The 22,581-nt window shown below is 41.5% G+C and overlaps 2 protein-coding genes and 1 non-coding gene across 4 annotated transcripts; 2 read left to right on the top strand and 1 right to left on the bottom strand.

Moving 5' to 3' along the window:
* The first annotated feature begins 14 nt into the window (after nt 1–14).
* On the top strand, nt 15–3,986 carry rpl31 (ribosomal protein L31). The gene is made up of 5 exons (XM_010880065.4): nt 15–103; nt 806–912; nt 2,544–2,669; nt 3,453–3,565; nt 3,922–3,986. Exons 2-5 carry the CDS (start codon nt 806–808, stop codon nt 3,951–3,953), a joined length of 378 nt encoding a protein of 125 aa, XP_010878367.1. The 5' UTR covers nt 15–103; the 3' UTR covers nt 3,954–3,986.
* LOC114828835 lies at nt 2,862–2,998 on the top strand. Its single transcript, XR_003777218.2, has one exon. It is a non-coding gene; the product is annotated as a small nucleolar RNA SNORA5 (small nucleolar RNA).
* Nucleotides 3,987–4,622: 636 nt separating the features above from the next.
* LOC105016327 (TBC1 domain family member 8) lies at nt 4,623–21,923 on the bottom strand. 2 transcript variants are annotated; one of them, XM_010880068.5, is made up of 21 exons: nt 21,566–21,923; nt 18,055–18,165; nt 17,792–17,910; nt 17,338–17,566; nt 16,861–17,101; nt 15,131–15,338; nt 14,536–14,721; nt 14,281–14,433; nt 13,372–13,522; nt 10,549–10,763; nt 10,336–10,453; nt 7,981–8,266; nt 7,731–7,869; nt 7,555–7,653; nt 7,387–7,455; nt 7,029–7,275; nt 6,540–6,605; nt 6,346–6,432; nt 6,170–6,267; nt 5,937–6,086; nt 4,623–5,761 (listed from the first exon to the last, which is right to left on the bottom strand). In XM_010880068.5, exons 1-21 carry the CDS (start codon nt 21,690–21,692, stop codon nt 5,693–5,695), a joined length of 3,168 nt encoding a protein of 1,055 aa, XP_010878370.2. In that variant the 5' UTR covers nt 21,693–21,923; the 3' UTR covers nt 4,623–5,692. The 2 variants fall into 2 exon arrangements, with proteins under 2 accessions (XP_010878370.2, XP_010878369.2); XM_010880067.5 differs by having other exon boundaries at nt 4,623–6,086; nt 21,566–21,922.
* Nucleotides 21,924–22,581: the final 658 nt, after the last annotated feature.

The following is a 22,581-nucleotide window of genomic DNA, read 5'->3' as shown; positions in this document are numbered from 1 at the left end:
GGTGATAAAGACCTAGTTAACGACCTGGATATGAACCGTTTTTTCATTGGCTTTTACTACCCACGAGCCCTTGCAACTTCCTTTCCGACATTTCTCGGGCAGAGTGAGTACTGTTATGCCAAATTTGTTTTATTTATCCAACTTCATCCAGACCAGTTATATATATCATCCAACATTTGAATCACATTATTATAAGATGAGACAATCACCTCCCTAGACAATGTTATCTTGGTGGAATATTCCCATAAGATCTGTTCTGAATTTTGAATGGAAGCTATAGCCACATAACCATCAGTTTGGTTATCAGATGTCTGCGTTCTTTATTCTGTCATTAATGTTTTAGTTTAAGCACGATAGACCATGGATTTGTCATGGGGGGCTGGGTGGGGGTCCATGTTTTCTCTGTCACGACTTTACCTTGCTAGTAATTCACAGTTTGAAACCAATACAGAATTTACGTAGTACGCTAGGTTAACTAGTGAGCCATTTAATCTGTAATCATTACTACTACTAATGGCACTGGTGTCATAATACAACGCAAGTGATTATTCATTGGTTTGCTGTATTGTCTGTCATTAGACAGCAGTCGAACATATGGCCCAACAAGACTGAGTTGTGTGTTTTGTAAATGTGTTAAGTATATTAAATCCAACATTCTTGCTGTGACTCTTATTAAAAGATATGTCAGATGGCTGCTAAGCCCTGTTGTGTCTTGTCCCTAATGAGCACTGGATACTGTAGTTGTCATTGTCTTACATAAATTGCAAACCGGTTATGATTAAAAGTTGCTTCATTTTGTCTTTAGATGGCGCCTAACAAGAAGGGTGGTGAGAAAAAGAAGGGGCGTTCTGCCATCAACGAGGTTGTGACCAGGGAGTACACGATCAACATCCACAAGCGCATACATGGCGTGTGAGTACACTTGTTTTGTGGTATGGTAGTCTGTAACACTTAAAGGGGTCTTATGGTTTCCATTTTTGTTGTCAGCTGAAGGCATGGAGGACAGCTGATTCCATTATCCTTATTGCAGTACAGTTTGGAAAACCCGCAATATTTCATAACCGCAGCAATCTTTGAAATACAAAAACTGTATGCAGTTGAGCATAGTTGCATCACAGTATCAAAAAAGTACAAACTTTTCTCCCCAGGTATGCTGAATAGTTCCCTTTATTCCTTGCATTCTCTTCTTACTAACTTCTGTGACCCCATACATTTTGCTGACATCATTAAAAAGACACCGTTAATGTGGTAGAAGGCTGAGTTATGATTCTGAATAGTCAGATGGGTGGCAACAATGACAAACTGTAAAAAAAGATATTGTTCTTAACTGCATTTCTCGTTTTCTGTAATGAGTTTCCAATTTGCCAATTAACCAACACAATGTGATTGAGACATGTTCTTTGGGCAACTGTTCTTTGTTGACAGCATGTAAGCAGTACTTACTTCCATATTTCCATGAGGAGATATGGCTTCCATGCTGTTAACATTCCTAGCCAGCTGTCTGACCATGGGCTGAGCCGGTCAGTAGTCCCTCCGAAGGGGTCGGAGTGTGTTGAGGAGTTACAGTTTCTTTCCATAAACATGAAGGAATCACAGATCCCCCTCAGTTGGCAGACAGCTTCTTAAGTGTTTTTTAACATTCACTTTCTATTTCAATGGCCTAAGTGGTGTGATGCTGAAGTGGTTCTCCACAAGGTTTTTACACGTTTACTTGCCAGAGGTCTTCTGCAGTTTGATTGCTGGTCTTCATTCATTTGTTGGGGTAGATCATGAAAGATGGTTAATGAATGGCAGATGTGAAATGATCAGGCAGTTGTCTTTTAAAAAAAAAAAATATTATAATAATTTATTACATTTGTAGAGTGCTTTCATTATTCAGAATCTCAAAGTGCATTAAATAAAAAATGAATATATGTCACTTGATATACTTGGTATGTGTGAAGTTTTGTTTTCATCCCTTAACTTCAGCCGGTGCAGGCTTTAAATAAACTACAACCCTAAAACTTTGAAGGTCCATAAGCATCAGTGATCGCTATGATCACTAATGAAACACATGGCCCATAGCATTCTTATCAGTAATTCAGTAGCTTTGTGCTGACTGTTATGTGTTCATGCATAGCTATGTAAACAAACCCTAAAAATGTGTTGTAATCAGCAGGCAATTATAGGAAGTTAGCGTTTGCGAATGGACTAGCTTTGAGATGCTGTTGCTTATGGGAATGGTGAAGTGCCAGTGTTGCATGCAAGTTCTGACTACTTTTCATTATAGCAGCTTGTTTTACACAACATCGTCCATTGCTGGGTGCTTGTTATGGAACTGAAATTCAGATTCAATTATTTTGTCAATTAGCAGATTCTCTTATCGAGCACAACCCATAATGCAGAGTGAATTACTGCTGCCATTCTGCAGTAAGGGGCTATTTCACAATGGGTTCCCTTGCTTTATTGCTGATAATAGTTACTGCTTGCTTTGACAAATGTGATGCCACTATGATAATAATGCGTTTGTAATAAAATTTGCTTCTCGCTCCTCGTCCCACCAGGTCCTTCAAGAGGAGGGCACCTCGCGCTCTTAAGGAGATCCGGAAGTTCGCCATGAAGGAGATGGGAACCCCTGATGTGCGCATCGACACTCGCCTGAACAAGGCTGTGTGGACCAAAGGTGTGAGGTATGCAACCCCATTTTCAATCAGGCCGTGTGTTTTTAATATGGATGTGGAGTGGCCAGCCAAAAGCTCTGAGCATCAGGCGTGACTATTGAAGGTATGTCTACTACAGGTTAACACCGTGACTGGAATGCGTTGGAATGATACACACCTAACCACAATCTGAACCAACTGGGCTCCATTACAAATTGTCTGTGCAGCTTTGTCAAATTCAGTGCTTCCTCTACCATGGACTGCACTGGCCAAAATGGCTGCTACAGTGAAACTATGGTTCATGGGCCTCACATTCATTTTCCATGGATGTTGGGGATAAATTTGTACTATAGACAGTTGATTGATTTTAGTGATACACATTGTTCAATTAAAATAGTATTTGAACATTAGAATTTTTGTCAATTCATATTTCTCCCCCTTGTATGTATTTTGGCTAATTCTGCTACGCCAAAATACAACCTTGCTCTTCTATCTGCTTTGTGTATAACACCCTATTAGAAAATGCACAACTCTGTAAAACATCCTACTGTAACCAGTAATTTGGTCGTCTAATAACGAATCTAAAAACCTGACTGACACAGCCTTAGTCCAGTGGATAGCCACTTGACCGAAGAGGTGCTGGCTTTAGAGCAGTGATATCCTATTGTGCCTGGCAATTGATCTGGTATTGAAGTGTCTAATTATACACGTTCAGGCATGTACATGTTATTTTGTGCACTGACTTCCACTTCGCTGAGATGCTGTAAAACTGATCCCACATCTCTAAATATCTACTTGTTTATTTGATTTCAGGAATGTCCCATACCGTATGCGTGTGCGCCTGTCTAGGAAACGCAATGAAGATGAGGATTCTCCCAACAAACTGTACACCCTCGTCACATATGTCCCTGTTACGACGTACAAAGGTAAGCCCCGCTTTTGCTTGGCCATTTGCTGCGTGCAGGGCTACTCAACTCTGGTTCTGGAGGACTCTGAAACACTTCAGATATTCAGCTTTTACCTGGTGTCTCAGGTCTGATTTAGTCCCTTATTAGAGAACTAGAAGTGTTTTGGTCCTTCTGGACTGGAGGCGAATAGTCCTTATTTAAGGTTGGCCCCCCTCGTTTGAACATGTACATCTACAGAAAGCTAGGTGGTACTAGCTACACAACTCAATTGTAGGAAGTACACCTTAATGAAGAAGCTACCAGCAGTTGTTGCAAGAATGATTGTTCTTCTTTGCCTGTTTGACTTATGACTAATTCTGATTTTCACTTTACAGGTCTGCAGACAGTAAATGTGGATGAGAACTAAGTAACTGATGTTTAAATAAATGTACAAAGGAAATTTGGTCTTTCAGTTTTGTCATTAACTGGGATTGAGGCAGTTCATTCTCTGTTTAGAGCTTATTTGTTTGGTTCATCAAAGGGTTTGCTAGCGTCGGTAACTTTGCCTTACACAATTTCAAGGGATTACAAAAGTATATAGCCTAGCTAGCCTAATGTATTGATTTACGATAATGTTAATGTGAAAATGAATGCATTGATTTTGCAATGCATGTTAGTATATAAAATGATCTACGATTTCTAATCTCATGAATTCTTTTTGGTCTGAGATGTAAGCACGAAGGCCAAAGTTTAATGCCTTTGTTTATTCTATAATACGTTTTTTAATGTTAAATTAATGGGAATTCTCAATTAAATATGGTAGACTGATGTATTAGACTTGTTGCTGTAGTGTCAAAATGGGGTTTTAGAATTGTGTAGTTTCTCAGGTATCAAGAATTTCTACAGTGCATAAATAGTACTGTCTCAAATGTGAGACTTGCAATAGCCTACGTTTCAAATGACATGAAAGGTGTAGAGTACAGATCAAATTGAGTAATGTGAAGCAGATATGAGGCAAAAATGATCCTTAAATGCCTTCTGGATTCACATCCAGTTTCCTTTGAATCAGTCTGTGATATATTGAAGAAAACAAATATAATGCAAAGGTTGTTTTAATGATTTACAAAATGCTAGTTTTTTGGCAGCAGACATGAAATTGAGACACATGGTGGAGGCATAACTTGGGCCTGCACTAAAAAAATACAATTTAAATCAAAAAAAGTGCATCTTTAGTCAGCTGGAGTGCCATTCTGGAATAATATTTCCTAAAAACAGTTTGAATGTCAGACATTTCAGGTATTTACCCAAATTGATTTTAAGATGCTGTAATACAGGTCACATGTCTAAGGCTGAAGGATATGCTTGGTAGAATAATGGGCTGAAACGTTCAGAACACCCAGAATAAGGGTTAATACTGGACAATAACACAGTACATAGGCGCACAACCAAGGCAATATTCCAATGTCTGTTACTCCAGGTCACACCACTGACAGTAAATACAATTTCACTGAGCTTTTTAAAACCTTGTTGACTGTACTTGTCTGTAGGCATGTAAAATAACGTGGGTCAGAGGTACTTGTACAATCTACTTCATTTTCTAGATAACCTAGATCCTACTTGGCTAAGTGAAAATAAATGCCCCTAAAATTGGGCACATTGTTCCCACCAAAAAGATAACAGCAATGCAAAATTAAAATGTATATTTAGCAAACATAGAAAATGTAAATCCCTTTTCATGGAGTGGTAGTGCATTTAATTGGAACATTGTCACAGTATATGTTTGACTGATTTGTCATGTAACCTTCATTGATTATAATGCATGTCTCCCTTACCTGTGGCTTTGGTAGATCAGTACGTCTAAACAGCCTTTGGTTTTGATTAACCTCTAAACAAAGATAAGGCCACATATCCAGTTAAATCAGAAGACCTACACATCCACAGTACTTGTTTTACAGACCTATGATTCATACAGGCACGTATAGACTCTTGACCCCACACATCCTTGTAGGACTCAGGACAACTTATTAGTGACAAAAGTGCATGGCATCTAAATAAGCGACTGTGGATTAGAAGCCCAGTACTGGGTCAAACTATGTTTTCTTGGTCTAGTTAATCATCTGGTCCCTTGCTGGAGCATAAGTAGCCCGGCCCTTTCATGGTACTGTTTCAGCTTCGCCTCAGCAACCTTTGCTGACAGGTCCATTGGTTTCTCAAAGAAGTTGACCAGCTGCTGTTCTGTGAGGAGAGAGGCTAGAATCTGAGCATAGCTGACAGTCCACTCGCTCTGATTCTCCAAGCCTAAACTCTTCCCAGTCCCCCCCTCTTCTTTGGTACTGAAGACTGGGTGATCTCGACTCCCCTCCCTGTGATTTTCCTCTACCTCGTCTTCGGTGCCGCCGTCGCTACTGACCTCTGACCCCGAGCAGCGGCTGCGATGGCCGACCTCACCGATCTGCAGCACCAGGCTGGTCACAGTGGCGATGGCCTGGAAGAGCTCATTCTCATCTGGATTGCCATGGAACATGCTGTAAAGGGTCTTACAGAATTGGATGAATTCCCTCTGTGGAATACAACAGAAGTCAATTATATCGCAGCTAATCACCTTTCTAACGGATCCCTGGTTCATTTCCTAATTGTATGTACCTGGTTCATCAAAGGTAAAGGTTCTTCCACATTGGACCTCTCTTTAGCCAGGTCCTTCAGCATCTGCTTTAACTGCTCTTGGTAGGTTAACATCTCCCCTTAAACATGAACTTGTGTCAGGAGCTACATCAAGTGATAAGCTCAAGTAAAACCAGGCCAGAGTTGTAAATCCTTACCAACAGGCAGTTGTAAATGGAGTGGTCTGGTGGTTGACAGCAGAGGGCTCTTTAGGGGAGACTGATCCTCCTCAGTGTCAGTCAGAGCTACAAGGAGACCGTTACATTACAATGCTAATAAACCTCTAGCTAAAGCTACATGTCCGGCTGAAATTCATGCGTATGAAACGCTGCATAGGAAGGATTGGACTAACCTGGAGGTATGTGCAAGCAATATAGAAGTCTGATCTTCTCGTTTAGTTCCTTGCAGTACAGTGTATCTGATAGACACACAAATAACAATGATCAAAACACCCAAACCGCAAGTAATTGGACATACATCACAATGTGTGAGATAATTGTTAGCGTCTATTCTGTCAATGACCACAGGTGGAGCCGGGTTTATATATAACTTATTAAACCAAATGTCTTCCTCTACTTCAGGCCTCTACTGTACTGTAAACTACAGTTCCTCCTAAAAGCCTTGGTTAGATATTGATTGCCATAAAAGCTTTGTGGGCTGAATTCCAGATGCCAGTGAAAGCATAGTGGGCAGGTTTCCAATGTTTATAACTGATATGCCTTTCAAGGGAACGGTATGTATGCAAGCCTGGAGAGTGTTTACTGTTGAACACTTGCATGGTCACTCAGAGAAACTCGCTGTACATATTGACTCTCCCTCCAACGTCTTCACTCACACATACCCAGCCACCCAGCAAACTCTCTGAAGGTGATGAATGAGTCTCTGTCCTGGTCCAGTAGAGTAAAGGTCCGATGGGCCACGGTGTCAGTGTGGAGGCCACACAGCCAGGGAACGAGCAGCACGTACAGGCTCTTAAACTGGGCCCGGTCCACTCTGTACTGGTCCACATACGGTCTGCTTGGGTCATGAGTCTGGAGAGCCACTGTGGTGCTCCCTTCACCCCAATAAAGGTTAATGAAGTGCTCGGTCTGTAGGAGGGAGAAAACCGTTTTGGACCTTATGTTGGGGATGTCAGTTATTATTGTGATATGGCATTATATTTAGGGAGATAAAATAAGGCGTAATCAATTTAGCTGTACTTTGAAGAGGTCGTAGATGTCTGATAGATTTTCAGGGGAGAGGGAGACATCTGGGGTCACGACCCTGAGCTGCAGAGAGAGAGGGGAAGGGTCAAGGCAGTTTACAGAGGAAAACAGTGTACGGTTTAAACCTTTGGTCATACTATATTTAATGCATGCGTGACCCACCGCATTCTCCTTAGTGGTGTCCTCGTGCGCTTGAAGAACCTGGATGCGGTGTCTGCATCGCAAACTCTCTATCTGCTTCACAGTCAGGTCTCCAAATTTCTGGCAGCACAACGAGACGAAATATCACCTCTGCGCTCGCCACCAGGCCTTGGGTTGGTACCGCAGCACTGACTTACCTCATAAGAGTCAGTGATGAGGTCAGTGATCAGGGTGTGTTGTTCTACAGGCGGGTTACCCTCCTCCCCGCTCGGGGACGAGGGCGGCTGGGAGGCCGGGGAGGAAGGATCGTCGTTGTCCGTCACCTGGTCCAGAAAACTGCCAACACAGAAGAATAGGGCGGATTAAACATGCATCCCACATGGGTTGGTCAATCTAGTCTACACAGTGGCTGCAGGTGTGCAGGCTCTTCTTCTAGTTGAGCATCACCCAGTGAGAACCATGAGGGCTTGGCCGTCGTCCGCACTGGAACACAGCGCTGCTGCGTTGGCCTCCAGCACAGCCAGGCCCAGCTGGAAGATGGCTTTAGTGCCGTGGAAGAAGAAACAGTCGACCACGCAGACGGCACTCCGAAAGGGAAGCACGCTGAGGAAGAGGGTAAGAAACCAGGACAGGGAGATGGTTGAGAGGGGGGAGAGGTCGGGGATGTGCTCGGCCAGCTCTGGAAGACGCTCCCGGATAAGCTCCTCAAACACAGACTGGTCCACCTGAGCCCCTGCAAACACAAACAAACATGGAAATCTAGACTGTGGCGTTGATGACAGTTTAGCATCGCATAAAGAGGACTGGATATCATGTCATTACGCAAGATAAGTGAACTAGGAAGTTGCCTGGAGATGAACCAATTCTTATTTCTACTGAGAATAAGTAAACAGCTGCAGTTTCAAAGCAGTACAGGCCAGAACCTTGTTGAGACAGAAAAGGTAAAGGAAGAGGAAGTGAAATTCAATGCAATTCAATGTCCCGTAAATAAACAGAAACACAAAGCACCGGAAATTAACTTGTGTGCACACTTCGCACTGGCTAAAAAAAGCCTTGGGCCAGTGTTAGTTCTGTTTTCAGAGATGAAAAACAACCCTGACAGAAACAAATGTACACAACAAAACCACATCAACAGAACAGCTCCACAGGCAAATGAATGTCTACTTATATTCCGCTGTGTCTTTTTACAGGTGCTGGTCATAAACTCATCAAAAAGTTGATTTATTTCAGTAATTCCATTCAAAAAGTGAAACTTGTATATTATATTCATTCATTACACACAGACTGATATATTTCAAAATTTATTTTAATTGTGATGATTATAACTGACAACTAATGAAAATCCCAAATTCAGTATATCAGAAAATTAGAATATTACTTAGGACAAATACAAAAACAATATATTTAGAAATGTTGGCCAACTGAAAGGTATGAACATGAAAAGTATGAGCATGAACAGCACTCAATACTTAGTTGGGGCTGCTTTTGCCTGAATTACTGCAGCAATGCGGCGTGGCATGGAGTCGATCAGTCTCAGGTGTTATGAGAGCCCAGTTTGCTCTGATAGTGGCCTTCAGCTCTTCTGCATTGTTGGGTCTTGCGTATGGCATCTTCCTCTTCACAATACCCCATAGATTTTCTATAGGGTTAAGGTCAGGCGAGTTTGTTGGCCAACTAAGAAAAGGGATACCATGGTCCTTAAACCAGGTACTGGTAACCTTGGCACTGTGTGCAGGTGCCAAGTCCTGTTGGAAAATGAAATCTGCATCTCCATAAAGTTGGTCAGAAGCAGGAAGCATGAAGTGCTCTAAAACTTCCTGGTAGACGGCTGCGTTGACCTTGGACCTCAGAAAACACAGTGGACCAACACCAGCAGATTACATGGCACCCCAAACCATCACTGACTGTGGAAACTTTACACTGGACTTCAAGCAGCGTGGATTCTGTGCCTCTCCTCTCTTCCTCCAGACTCTGGGACCTTGATTTCCAAAGGAGATGCAACATTTACTTTCATCAGAGAACATAACTCAGCAGTAGTCCAGTCCTTTTGTCTTTAGCCCAGGCAAGACGCTTCTGACACTGTGTCTTGTTCAAGAGTGGCAATACACAAGGAATGCGACAGCTGAAACCCATGTCTTGCATACGTCTGTGCGTGGTGGTTCTTGAAGCACTGACTCCAGCTGCAGTCCACTCTTTGTGAATCTCCCCCACATTTTTGAATGGGTTTTGTTTCACAATCCTCTCCAGGGTGCGGTTATCCCTATTGCTTGTATACTTTTTTCTGCCACATCTTTTCCTTCCCATTCCCATTCCCATTGTGCTTGGACACCGAGATCTGTGAACAGCCAGCCTCTTTAGCTATGACCTTTTGTGTCTTGCCCTCCATGTGCAAGGTGTCAATGGTAGTCTTTTGGACAGCTGTCAAGTCAGCAGTCTTCCCCATGATTGTGTTGCCTACAGAACTAGACCGAGAGACCATTTAAAGGCCTTTGCAGGTGTTTTGTGTTAATTAGCTGATTAGTGTGTGGCACCAGGTGTCTTCAATATTGAACCTTTTCACAATATTCAAATTGTCTGAGATACTGAATTTGGGGTTTTCATTAGTTGTCAGTTATAATCATCGAAATTAAAAGAAATAAACACTTGAAATTGATCAGTCTGTGTGGAATGAATGTATCCATTATACAAGTTTCACTTTTGAATGGAATTACTGAAATAAATCAACAAATTTTATCACCAGCACCTATATGTACTGTTATGTGGTACTAATTAGAACAAACCAACACTGTTTGACCCACTCACCTATTACTCTGCGGTTGAAATAATCAGGCAGCATCCTCTCACAGACAGTTACCAGCAGCCAGAACGCCTCCTCCTCTTTGGTGTACAGCAGTAGCACAGACGCCAGGATATTCATGGACTTGAAAGATAGACAGGCAGTCAGTTACACAGTAGAATGTAAACACATGTGCAAATGTTGTGTCAGTCCATGGTATGACAGTGGGTACACCTTACCTGGCAGTAGCCAATTTTGGGGTTGCGGTGGGCATATGCTGTGAGGACGCGGCGAAGAGCTGCGATGCCCGTGACATTCTGGAAGGCGGGGTGGTCGGGGAGAGAGCGGTGCAGGTCCCTCTCGATCTCCTCTGTGGCCAGACTGCTTTGTCCCATTGACTCAGCCACAAGCCCTGTGTAGTAGTCTGGGTGGGATGCCAACTCCGAAGACGCATCTACAACGCCAGAGGGATTGGCAGGTCATGTTTCACAGCAACAGTGGAAAGGCACTTTGGATTTTATAAACCTTTCACACCATGTTTACAGACTATTCACACACCACTTATTTAGGAAACCAGTGCGAACAAACTACCCAAAACAATGAACACAAACACCTTAGAACCAATAGGACAAATACACCTCTGGAAATAATGAAGAGACCACGACTACATTTTTTTAAATCAGCATTTCTACATGTATGGCAGCCATTCCATTCCAGTGTCTGTTAAATTCCAACACAGGCACACCTCATTTTACTTAAAGAGGTACTGATTAGGTGATTACCTGAACCAAATCTAATTTAACAAAGAAAAGTATAAAAACCACTGCTGTGGGTCATCGCTATCCTCTTGCAATAAGACCAGCTGGATTGCAAAAACAGTACATGTAGTACCTCAAAGGTAATTTGAATTAAAAAAAATATCTATTCGGCATGACAAAAGAGTTGAAAAGAAAAGATTCGAGTGAGGAAAAGAAGGGTTCAATTCTGGCTTTACTGGCAGAGGGATACAGTTCGTGTCAGGTTGCTTCCATCTCAAGACGGCGGTTCATGAGAACAAGGTCAAGCAACAGACATTGGAGACAACAAAGCTACAGACTGGCAGAGGGCGAAAACGACTGTCCATTGACCAATATGACCGTCAATTCATTCAAATGTCACTCAACAACCATAGGATGACATCAAGTGACCTACAAAAAGAATGTGGCAAACAGCAGCTGGGGTGGAGGGCACGACGAGGACGGTTCAAAACAGGCTCAGAGGGGCAGGGATGAAGTTGTGCAAAGCTAGAAAAAAGCCCTTCATCAATGAGAAGCAAAGAAGAGCCAGGCTGAAGTTTGCAAAAGACCATAAGGATTTGACTGTCGAGGAATAGAGTAAGGTCATATTTTCAGCTTTGCCCAACACCTGGTCATCTAATGGTTAGACGGAGACCTGGAGAGGCCAACAAGCCACAGTGTCTCGCACCCACTGTGAAATTTGGTGGAGGATTGCTGATGATCTGGGGATGCTTCAGCAAGGCTGGAATCTGGCAGATGTCTTTGTGAAGGACACATGAATCAAGCCAAATACAAGGTTATCCTGGAAGAACACCTGCTTCCTTCTGCTCTGACAATGTTCCCCAACTCTGAGAATTGTTTTTTCCAGCAGGACAGTGCTCCATGCCACACAGCCAGGTCAATCAAGGTGTGGATGGAGGACCACCAGATCAAGACCCTGTCATGGCCAGCCCTAATCTCCAGACCTGAACCCCAGTAAAAACCTCTGGAATTTGATCAAGGAGTGGCATAAAGTCACCCAACAGCAATGTGACAGACTGGTGGAGAGTGATTAAGCTGTGATAAAAAAATCTGGGTTATTGATTGATTTCTGAACTCTGCCTAAGTTAAAACATTAGTATTTTGTTGTTGAAGAATTGGTGAGGTCTGAAAACAATGCATCTTTTTTAGTTATTTTACCAGTTATTTTTTACAAATAAATACTCAATATTTGAATTTGGGAGTAATGTTGTCAGTAGTTTATAGAATAAAGCAAAACTGTTAATTTTAACTCAAACACATACCTATGAATTGAGAAGCTGTATATTTTGAGAAACTTTTCTTTTCAATTCACTACATATTGTAGCTGTTCAAATTGAAAAGCTTGATAACCAGTAGTGTCATCAAAATAAAATGTATGTCTGCCCTCTCTGATGAGAAAGTAATTTAGGTGTGTGAACATTCACTAGATCATGTTTTAAATTATTTATTTTTTTCAGCCATTGTCTGTTGTCCCTGTATATTTTTTTCCCCACTCATCTAACGAAGTGGTTGCAGATCTGAAATTCTGTCATCGAGCATGCAGAAATATAGAAAATCTGAATGTTTTCGTATACTTAGCACACCACTGTACATCAAGGCCTGGTTGGACATTATTCTGTAGCCTTTCATCTCCTGCATTTGTGGATCTATAAGTAATAGATGTTACCTATCAAGTTCCTTCAGATATGCAAACAAAAAAGGTAGGGGTTACAATACAACAAGGCTTGTTCGGAGAAAAAGAAAATAGCTCTTGCATTTTGTTGACTCCTCCTCAAGGATATCAAAGAGCGTCTTCAGATCCTTGCTAGGGGAAAAAAGGGACCTAGGATGGTTTGATATGGGGCCAAATAAAATAGCCTGTTCTGTTCTATCCCAGTAAGTGGTGGAGTCACTGTGTGTTTCTTGTGTAGTGTGTGCAAGCTACTCGCTTGTTTTCATTGGAGATGAGGTCATAAGCTATTCGTATGCCCATTAAATCCTACTGGTCTGGATTCCACATTACATAAAACTGATGGTTAACAATTACGAGAATAGACTACAACATTGCATGAGTACTTCTATTTTTAACAAAAGGGAAATGCTTGCCTGTTAAAAAACACTCCCCAGACCCTAAGACAAAATGGCGCAAACCACGATTTCTAGGCACATACTAGACAAGGAACTGAAAGGCCCTTGAGCACAACCAAGAACAAGGCTCTCTATCGCTACCATAAACATAACCACAACACTGAAGATATGGTCCGTTGTTATAGTAACCAGCCTTACCAGAGAAGGTCATCCATAGCTCTCCCCTTAAAGACTCTGGTATCCCCATCGCAACCAGCTTCTGGATTTTCTCTGTGCGGAACATATGGATGCCTCGACCATACTCCGAGAAGTGTTCCTCCCACAGGCGCTCTTTCATTTGCTCCATGGTCTACACAATGAACACACAGACACACCTCTGGTAAGCGGCACTGTTCCCTTCAACTAGCAGAGTACTGTACTAAGCACATTCTCAGCACCCATGGGCTGTTTCACAAATTTGCTGCCTACTGGGAAGTTGAACTTGAATCACCAAATCTGTTACTTCTGTAATACATCTCCCACATTCAACTCCATAAAAATAAAAAGAATACATCAGGTGATTAAAAACATGTGATTTAAATGTAAAGACTGTAACACTATTAAGTGCAAAACAAAGTAACACGGTTGATGTAACACCCAAGGTCAACAGAGTCATATTTTCACTTAAATGAGAGTCCAGTTCACATGACAGCACTGAACTTAAGGGGACAGATAAAATGAAAAAATTATCTTAAGACATAACTTTCTAAACAAATAACTACATCTTTACAAAGGAGACTCCCCAGGTTAAAATTCCCCAGGCGCAGAACAGGGATGTGTAAATAATCAACAAATGTAGTTATTTGTTGTCCCAAACTCACCTCAGAAGTCTCACATTTACAATACCCTGGTTTTCGGTCCGAGAGTCAGCCTATTCAAAGCAGTTGCTTCAACTACAAACTGGCTGCGCAGTTAAACCCTAAACCAGCCCTAATTCACAATGCCAAACATCAAGCTTTCAAACACACTGTCCATTGCAGTCATAAAATGACTGCAGCCATCCACATGATGGCATCTACTATCCAAACACAGTTAATAACCAGGTAGAGCAGTAGTTTCTATACTCACTGAGGTACAGTTATTTGGGTCAGGTTCAGAGTGCTGATAGCATGCCATCAGTGCATCTGGGTTCACAGTGTGACGTAGTGGTCTCTCCTCAATCTCCTCTCCATCACAGTACTTTGTGTCATAGCAGAAGGTGTAGTAAGGAGACGAGGAGGCCTGGAGATGTACCGATACTTTTTAATCTTCTGTTAGGCATCACAATGAAGTATTGTGTGTGTGATTGGAAACAGACTTGTAGGGTGCGGTACTGTAACATACCAGAGATTTCCTGCTGCGGAATGTGGAGTGTCTCCACTGCAAGGACCTGAGGCGTGTCGTCAGGCTGTCCACCAGGCTGTCTCTGTCCTGCAGCTCGATCAGCTGGAAGGCCTTCTTACTCCTCACACTGATGATCACTGGGCTGGGCAGTACACTAGTGCTCTCTGCCTTCTCTACAGAGATCACCTGATGTCATAACAGGAAACTGGTGTTAGAAGTCAAACACACAAAATATGACAGTAATAACACGGATTAATAGCTTTTAGTAGCATAAGTGCTATATATACACACAGACACAAATGCACACTTTTTTACTGTAGTTCCCCAGGTAACACATAAAGCACTGAAGTTTCAAATAGCCCCATTCCACCAGCGTTACTCTTTAACCAACAGAGTTTCAGAGTCAACACAGAGTGTTTGAAAAGCCATGTCTAAAAATACGTCCGTAAAATACACTACCTCTACCACAAAACATACAGCACTAAACTGATAACGGCTAAATGATCTGTCGTATCTAAGCTACAGTAGGGGGACATTTTGTTAGAGACGTCCCACAATCCAAAAACAAGGCATAGCAGTGTGGTACTGTACCTACCTCTGAGAGAGGGATGAGCACGCTACAGCGGCCCTCGTCTCGGCTGGAGAAACCCAGGTAACGGTCTGTGGTGTAAAGTGTCCCAGGCGTGTGGCAGCGGGCGTGCGGCGTCCACATCGAACACAGTGCCGCCTCCTGAAGACGTTCGCCTCGTGGCAGCCTGAAGAGAGCCAGGACATACGCCCTCAGCGCCTGCTGCTCCAGAACCCTGAGGAGGGAATAGTAGGATATTCTCAGCTGGGGACGACGACGACGACAGTGAACTGTTCTGTAGTAAATAGGAATTACCCTCCAAGAGAGACTGACAGCCAGTTATAAATTAAACTCCACTAGATCTACTGGAATACAGTACATCTTCAGGCAGTCTATTTTGGTCAGTGTGATTTATGTAGGAATTTTTCACTTCCAGTAACGGTGACGTGATATCTGGATTAATTCACTAGTCCGAATGATTAGTGGTACGGGGGCAACATTTGCAAGGGTTGAATGTGAGGGAGTTGGCAAATAGATAACTGTTTTACACCAGAACTGAATGCTTCGGTTCAGCGTTTAAGAAACCTTTTTACCGCAGCATACAGTATTACACTCCAACTCATGTAGATGTACCAACCAACACAGATGGAACAGAGAGATGTCGAAACAGTGATAACTTGAAGCACAAATGACATGTTCAGTAGCATTTTATACCGCCAATAGAACTACTGACAAGGTATTTTCCATAAATCAGCTGTTACATCGACATGTGGAAGCAGCAATTTGTTTTTATAAGCCAGCCTATAACCCAGTGATTGTCTTGAAGATTTGTTTTTGTTTTAAGTTACAGCTATTTTTTCAATATGTTTTGTTTCATAGCTAGGAATAGACATTCATCTTTCAATTTAAGGCAGCAATAAAGCTTGCAATAAAGAGTGCAAGAGCAGCACCTGGCTCCTAATTTTTAATAAAGAATGATAATAATAATAATAATAACAACAACAACAACAAATGATGGGGTATTTCATCATTCAAAGTGGCATACAAGCTCAGTGCAGACAGCTGATTTGATTTCAATGTTACAGGTGAGAATACAGGTTTTTCAACAGTGAAAGAAACATTGAGTGATGAAAAAAAAATTATGGGGGACAATCATAAAAAGGAACTTGAAAATAATACATGTATGTATTAAAAAATAGCACCATGATTTCTCCTTGCCATTTGAGTTCCAAAGCTGACACAGATGTCCGACAGTTTTATAATACGAAATCAACGCTAAGAAACTACAGGTGCATTACCACAGGATAGAGTTCAGGGACTGTGGCACCAACGCCCTCAAAAGACAACGCTGTTAGCTTCCGGAAGAGTCAGGAAGCTACCAGCAGAGCCGTCCCTACACACCTGCCTCCCCTTGGGACCTCACCAGGGGCCCCAACTGTTCAGTGGCCAGGCATACCATTAACACTGGCGGTGTAAAGGAACACAGGAAAAGGAACACTCCACTTTTCCCAAAGGCTGTAACACAATACACTTTTTTGATGCAATGCCTGTAAAACATATGGGCAAAGTTCAGTTGTGACAAAGCTAGCTTCTGGCTTAGAGTGAGATCATCAGCACAGCTTCTGTCTAAAATACATTACTGAAATTACCTACCGGCTTAAAGGTCGATCAGCTGAACTATGGGAATGTAAATCCCCTGCCCTCCAATACAATACTGTCCGATTTAACTTCAACATATTAATTGTTCCCCCTCTGACCTCTTAGTGACGTTGGAGGTCTGCTGGAGTTCTCTGTCCAGCTCTAAGCCTCCGCTGTCCAGGAGGCGTCGCAGAGCAATGTCAGCCAGTTGACACATAAACCTGAAAGCCTCGTCCATGCTCAGGAACATGGAGAAGTCGCGCTGCCGCTGTCGCGTCGTCACACGCACCATGTCAGTCATGAGGCCCGTGGAGATCCGCTCCAGCCTCGTCACCTCCGCCCACGGGATCACAAACTTCACTGAGGGAGGGAGAGTTGGTCAAAGGTCAGAGTCAGGTTTTCAAAGTCATTGGGGGGATTTGAAGGGTGAACAGAAGAGTCACAATGTTAACTGCTGAAAGTTTGTCACAGTTCAACGGACATTAAAAGGTAATGTGAATAACTGTAAAACAGAGGTTGCAAATGAACAGAAAACCATTTCACGCCAGGCAGGCGTTCTCTGCTGGAAATTAAGGGAACATTTTAAAGGGAAGGACCTTCCTTGCCCAGCAGGAAAGAGTAAAAGGCCATATGGTTGATGCTGAGGTAGAGCCAGCCCTGCCGAGGAACCCGGCCCTTCCAGCAGCAGCAGGAGTAGGTGGTGACTAGTTTCTCAGAGGAAGGCAGGCCAAAACGCAACTCAAACTTCAGCAGCGACCCCCGGAACTTCTCTGGGTCCTCCTCCTGAGCTGCCTGCCTTCCCCTCACCTCCTCTGCTATCAGACCCTGGTGAAGGAGACATAAATGGAAAAGGAAATTGAAAAGAGGAAGAGAAAATAAGAAAGGTGGTTGACAGCAAGTGAAAAAGGAATAGCAAAGAGGGAAGAGACAGCGAGAGAGACCGAGGGTGAGCAACATGTGAGAGAGAGATGTATACTGTGTTTCTTGTTAGACTTGAATACGTACTGTTTACAGTGTATAGTAATCTGTCTTATGCTAACAGTACATTACCTTAACTTTCCCCTTGACAAAGCTGGCGACATCCTCCTTGTTCTCAAACACTGAAAGAGAGTGAAGTAGGTTCTGGACCAGCCAGTCCCAATGTCTGTTCATTTCCTCAACAGCAGCACCTGAATAACACACACACACACACACCTGAGAAATGTAGAGAGAAAAGAAGAGAGGCAGAGAGAGTGCAGAAGCTAGGACCTAGAAACAGGCCAATTAGAATAAGAGAGAGAGAGAAAGTAAATGAGTGTTGTCAGAGAGCTTACCACAAGCTATGGCCCAGCTAACCTGAGAGCCAGGCACCTGTAGCAGGATACGGAATGGTGTGACACGAGCATTGGAGTCCAACACAGTGTCCAGAGCTCCAACCAGAAGACCTAAACAAACCAGACAGCCCAATTACACACTGAAACAGACTGGAAATGACTGAGAAAGACCAACTGATAACGACACAGACTTCAATGAAATATGGGGGTGAGAGAGGCAGCATTACTCTAACCCTTACTCCGTGTTTTGAAATATGTTAGACATATTTAGGGTGAGACGATACTACACCCACAAGGCAGTAAGTTATACGTTTTATTCTACAACGCTCAATAGTTTTCATTTTTTAAATGACCTTTGAACAGGATGGTTGGCAAATTGTGCCTTTAAGCATCTGGGACCCAAAGGACCCTACTGCTCATTACACCAGAAGGCTAAGCTCATTACCATATCTAATATAAACTCACTGATTTCACAGTGAGGTGCCAAGCAGAAAAAGACACGCACTGAAGACTACAGGCAATGCAGACTCAAGGCAGTGCAAAAGGCATTGAACATAATTGTGCAAAACTAACTGAATAACAATCTCATTATGGCCACTTTATCTGAACACATAACAGAAACATACAAGTTGGTGAATATCTCCAAACAACTGCTGTTCATTGCTGTAAATTGGTCCCCAAGAACAATGGGCTAATAGTATTGAATGTCGGATATGAAACCCCTCACCAACAAGTCCTAACAACATGGTTGACAGTCACACCCAAGTTGACATTTTAAATAAACAGCACTACACTATCCCTTGCCTCTTTCAAATACAAATTTGACATTTTCTCACTTGAGTGTAACTTAAATACAGTAATGAATTCAAAACAGACCAAATGTTGAATAAAATATATGTATTATCTATTGATCACAATTGACATAAATAACACTGATGTTATAAAATTATTCTAAATTGATGTTCCCACTGAGTTGGGCAGTAGCCTTCGGTTTCTTTGATCCTTATTGGTGGAAGAAATAGCAGGCTACTTTACAAATGGATGTGCTGGTGCCATTAGGGCTTTTTAACTGGTTGATTTGCAACCTTTATGATGATAAAGCTAATATTTTTGTTAACGTGTATTATATCTATATTTTTTTGTATTTTGTTTGCATGTATGTCATTTTCTATTTGTTTCCATATTTCTTGCTTGTGATGCCTGTATTGCAGGGCTCACTTGAAACTGAGGCCTCTGTGTGACCAGCTGTTTAGCGGAGGTCTCATGCAAGTGTTTACATGGTTTCGACAGCGGATCTCAACAGCAGTAGTGGCTCTGTAACAAGTTCAGGAAAGAAATTATACTTTCCATTTGTCAAATAATGACCACAATTTTTTAAACAAAAAAGTGTTTAAAAAAAAAAAAAGAAAAAACATTTGTGGTGCGTTAAATCAGAAAGGATTCCAAAAAGCTGGATTACAGTCTGATTTTATAGTCAACTCTACCCTCAGCTTTCAATGCCCATCAACACCAAACGAATTTTTAACTGGAAATTCCACTCAAAGGTTAACCAGAGCATCCGAAAATGAAATCTTGTGGGCTTCATTTTACCAGTGCATTTAGGAAAATGCAGAGCAGGTCATTTCAATTTAGTGAATGTACGCAGTTAGAGTCTTTGTTGTCATATTAGATCAAGAACTGAGAGTGCTATGGTGTGCTATCAAGTAGCTCAAAAGTTTGTTCAATATAGTTAGTTCAAATACTAATGTTTGGGGGTTGAATACATTTACAAGCAACACATGTATTTTTTTTCTTACAAATATTTCCCAAATGATTTACTAATTTTGAGTTTGTGTTAAATACCAAAAAAATATGTACAGTAATATGTGAGTATCTGTCATTGTCTGACTACTTTTGAAAAGCACTGTATAGTCAGTTCACCAAAAACAGCTCGTCCATTAAATGCAACCTCCATAAAACATCAAATGCTCTTTATTTCCCCAACATGCTAATATATAGTCCACTTGTCGGGGTATACACTCCCCTTTGGAGGTACTCATCAAACGTTTGATGTAGTTTTTCCACACGGAGACATCGAAGCTGTGAATATGCATGCAATCATAAGTCCATAACACTGAAATTGCCAAACTATTACGTTTTGAGAGGCTTCATTGACCACAAAACTGGCATTGAGGGACCACTTAAACATCCAGTCAACTGCCTAACAGAAAAGGATTAGCTCAAAAATACCCTAAAGTGACATAACAGAGCCTACACTCTCTACATGTCACATCTCTTTAACTACAATGCTAATCAGGGTCATACTTTTCTACCATAACCTCTGTCCCTCAGCTCATTTTAACTCTGATGTTCCTCAGTTGTACACAGCAATTTGACGGAATGTAGCATTTAGCCAGAGAACAAGCGATCAGTGTGTCTAAAGGGTCTAACTGCAGCACATGACATCCCTTAACTACAAAAACAATTGAATTAGCAAGAACAGCCTGTTAATGATTTGGCCAATTAAATGTGTAAGTAGCCCTCAGCAGGCAAAACAAAGCATAATTAGGCTGTACTGAATTCAGTGTCTGCTGTGTGAGATCAGTATCCAATGTTTGGCATTCCCACTCCCACCCAACCACAAGAGAAGAGATGGAACACAAACTGAACTGCCAGCAAATAACCCTCTGCTGAAGCACCATTTATCACCTAACCGCTTAATTCACAGGGCTTAAATTGTAAGTCCCAATGTAAACTACTATAAATCATCTATTCTCTACCTATATGGTTTACTGAGTTTGTATGGTTGCAGACAATGGAGAAGTACATTGTGCCAAAAGGTCATTGTGCTAAAAGAGAAAAGAAGCCTGACATGATCTTCCCATGACAGGAAAGTGTTCTTTGTAAAATGGGAAGGAGAGGTTATTTTAGCTACTGCCCCAATGAAAGACATTGCACAAGTCTCACTGATCTTTTAATTTTGATAGTAATATTATTATTTATTTTTAAGTCCTTGTTTTCCTCTCATAGTTATATATATATTTTTTAAATGATGTGGTTTGGTTTATTAAGAACTAATCCCATTAGGGCTTTATGACTGACCTTTCACCCCACATTGTAAACCATGGTAACGAATAGGCCTACTGTAAACTTTTCATTGTGTTCTTTTTAGTTGTGTTCTCACTATCCTCCATTCCCTTCTGTTGAAATTTCCCAATAAAGACAAAACAAGACCAGGTTGGGCACCTTATCACGGTTTATAATCAGAAACATTGGGAATTAAAGCAACGAAGACATGAAAGAAACAAACAAAATACTCAATACAATATTTTTAAAAGTTATTACGATAAACTAGGCACCGATAATTGCAAATTAATCACTGATTTTGTTTAACCCAAAATTTGGAGAACAATAGTTTTTTTTTACTGTACTGCAATTGTATCATGCATAGGGATTTGTCCAGGTATTAACATGTTAAAGCCGTTAAAAATAGACAAACATTAGATAAAAATGGGAGGGGGCGTATTATTACCTGTGAATTTTCCCCCTGAATCCCCATGCCCTCTTCTACGCTGCAAAAGAAAGAAATCGTTCGATTTTTCGGTAACCCAAAGCTTCAGCGCGTTTTTCAGCAAAACTTCCTCTGGATTCAGCCACATTCTTTCAAAACAAGAGATTGGCAAATAGCATGGGACGAACACAGAAAAAAAGAGATTGCCGTTTTTTTTGCTATTGATAGAAGGCACATTGCTTCAACAGATCCAAGCCCGAGCGAATAGGTGATTTACAAAATCCTTTATGACTCATCTCAAGCGCCGCACCAGATCGCAGGCGTCTCCTATTCATATTTCTCTCTCCCGATTGCTACTAAAGCGAGCGTCTTATTTCCGCATTTAACCCAACCTTTCCTTCCCACAGTTCCGGCTAAAGCGAATATCCCTGGCCCTTTGTGATTGGTTCTCAAGTATTATTGGAAAAACAAGAAATTATTCGTTATAAAAAAGTATATTCCCAAATATAGTTGATTGTAAACATAGTTAACATAAAAATGCATCTGACGATGTTATATGATGATCTGTTTTACCAAATCCACTATATGTTTCCTTTATTATCATCAGTCATCAACAACTAATAGGCAATTTCCAGTGAGGTGACCGTGTGAACTATTGTTGAAAGCAAATGTGTAGTTTTTTTTAGTAGGCCTATACGCTTTGTTTCACAATTTTCTAAAAATCATATTGATGAACAATAATGCTAAGTTGGTAACATGCCTTAAAAATAAATCATTTGAGAATAAACAAGTCAGGAATGGTCAGAGTTGTCATGTTCTGCCTCGCAAACACCAAAATGTGCTTAGCCGGTGGACGAGATTAGAACTGTTAAAGGACCCTGATAAGATGATCTATGACATTTAATCATAATTATAAAATGTAAAAAAAAATTGAGCAGCATGTCAACATGTCACTTTAAATAGGTAAATACAAATACATCAAGATTGATGACTTAAGTTATCCCTCTACACAAAGGACAGGCTACAGAAATTAAGAC

Source organism: Esox lucius, chromosome 16 (assembly GCF_011004845.1).
Source record: "Esox lucius isolate fEsoLuc1 chromosome 16, fEsoLuc1.pri, whole genome shotgun sequence".
Taxonomy (NCBI): domain Eukaryota; kingdom Metazoa; phylum Chordata; class Actinopteri; order Esociformes; family Esocidae; genus Esox; species Esox lucius.
Note: the sequence above shows the minus strand (reverse complement) of the source record. Positions and strands in the feature narration are given on the sequence as shown.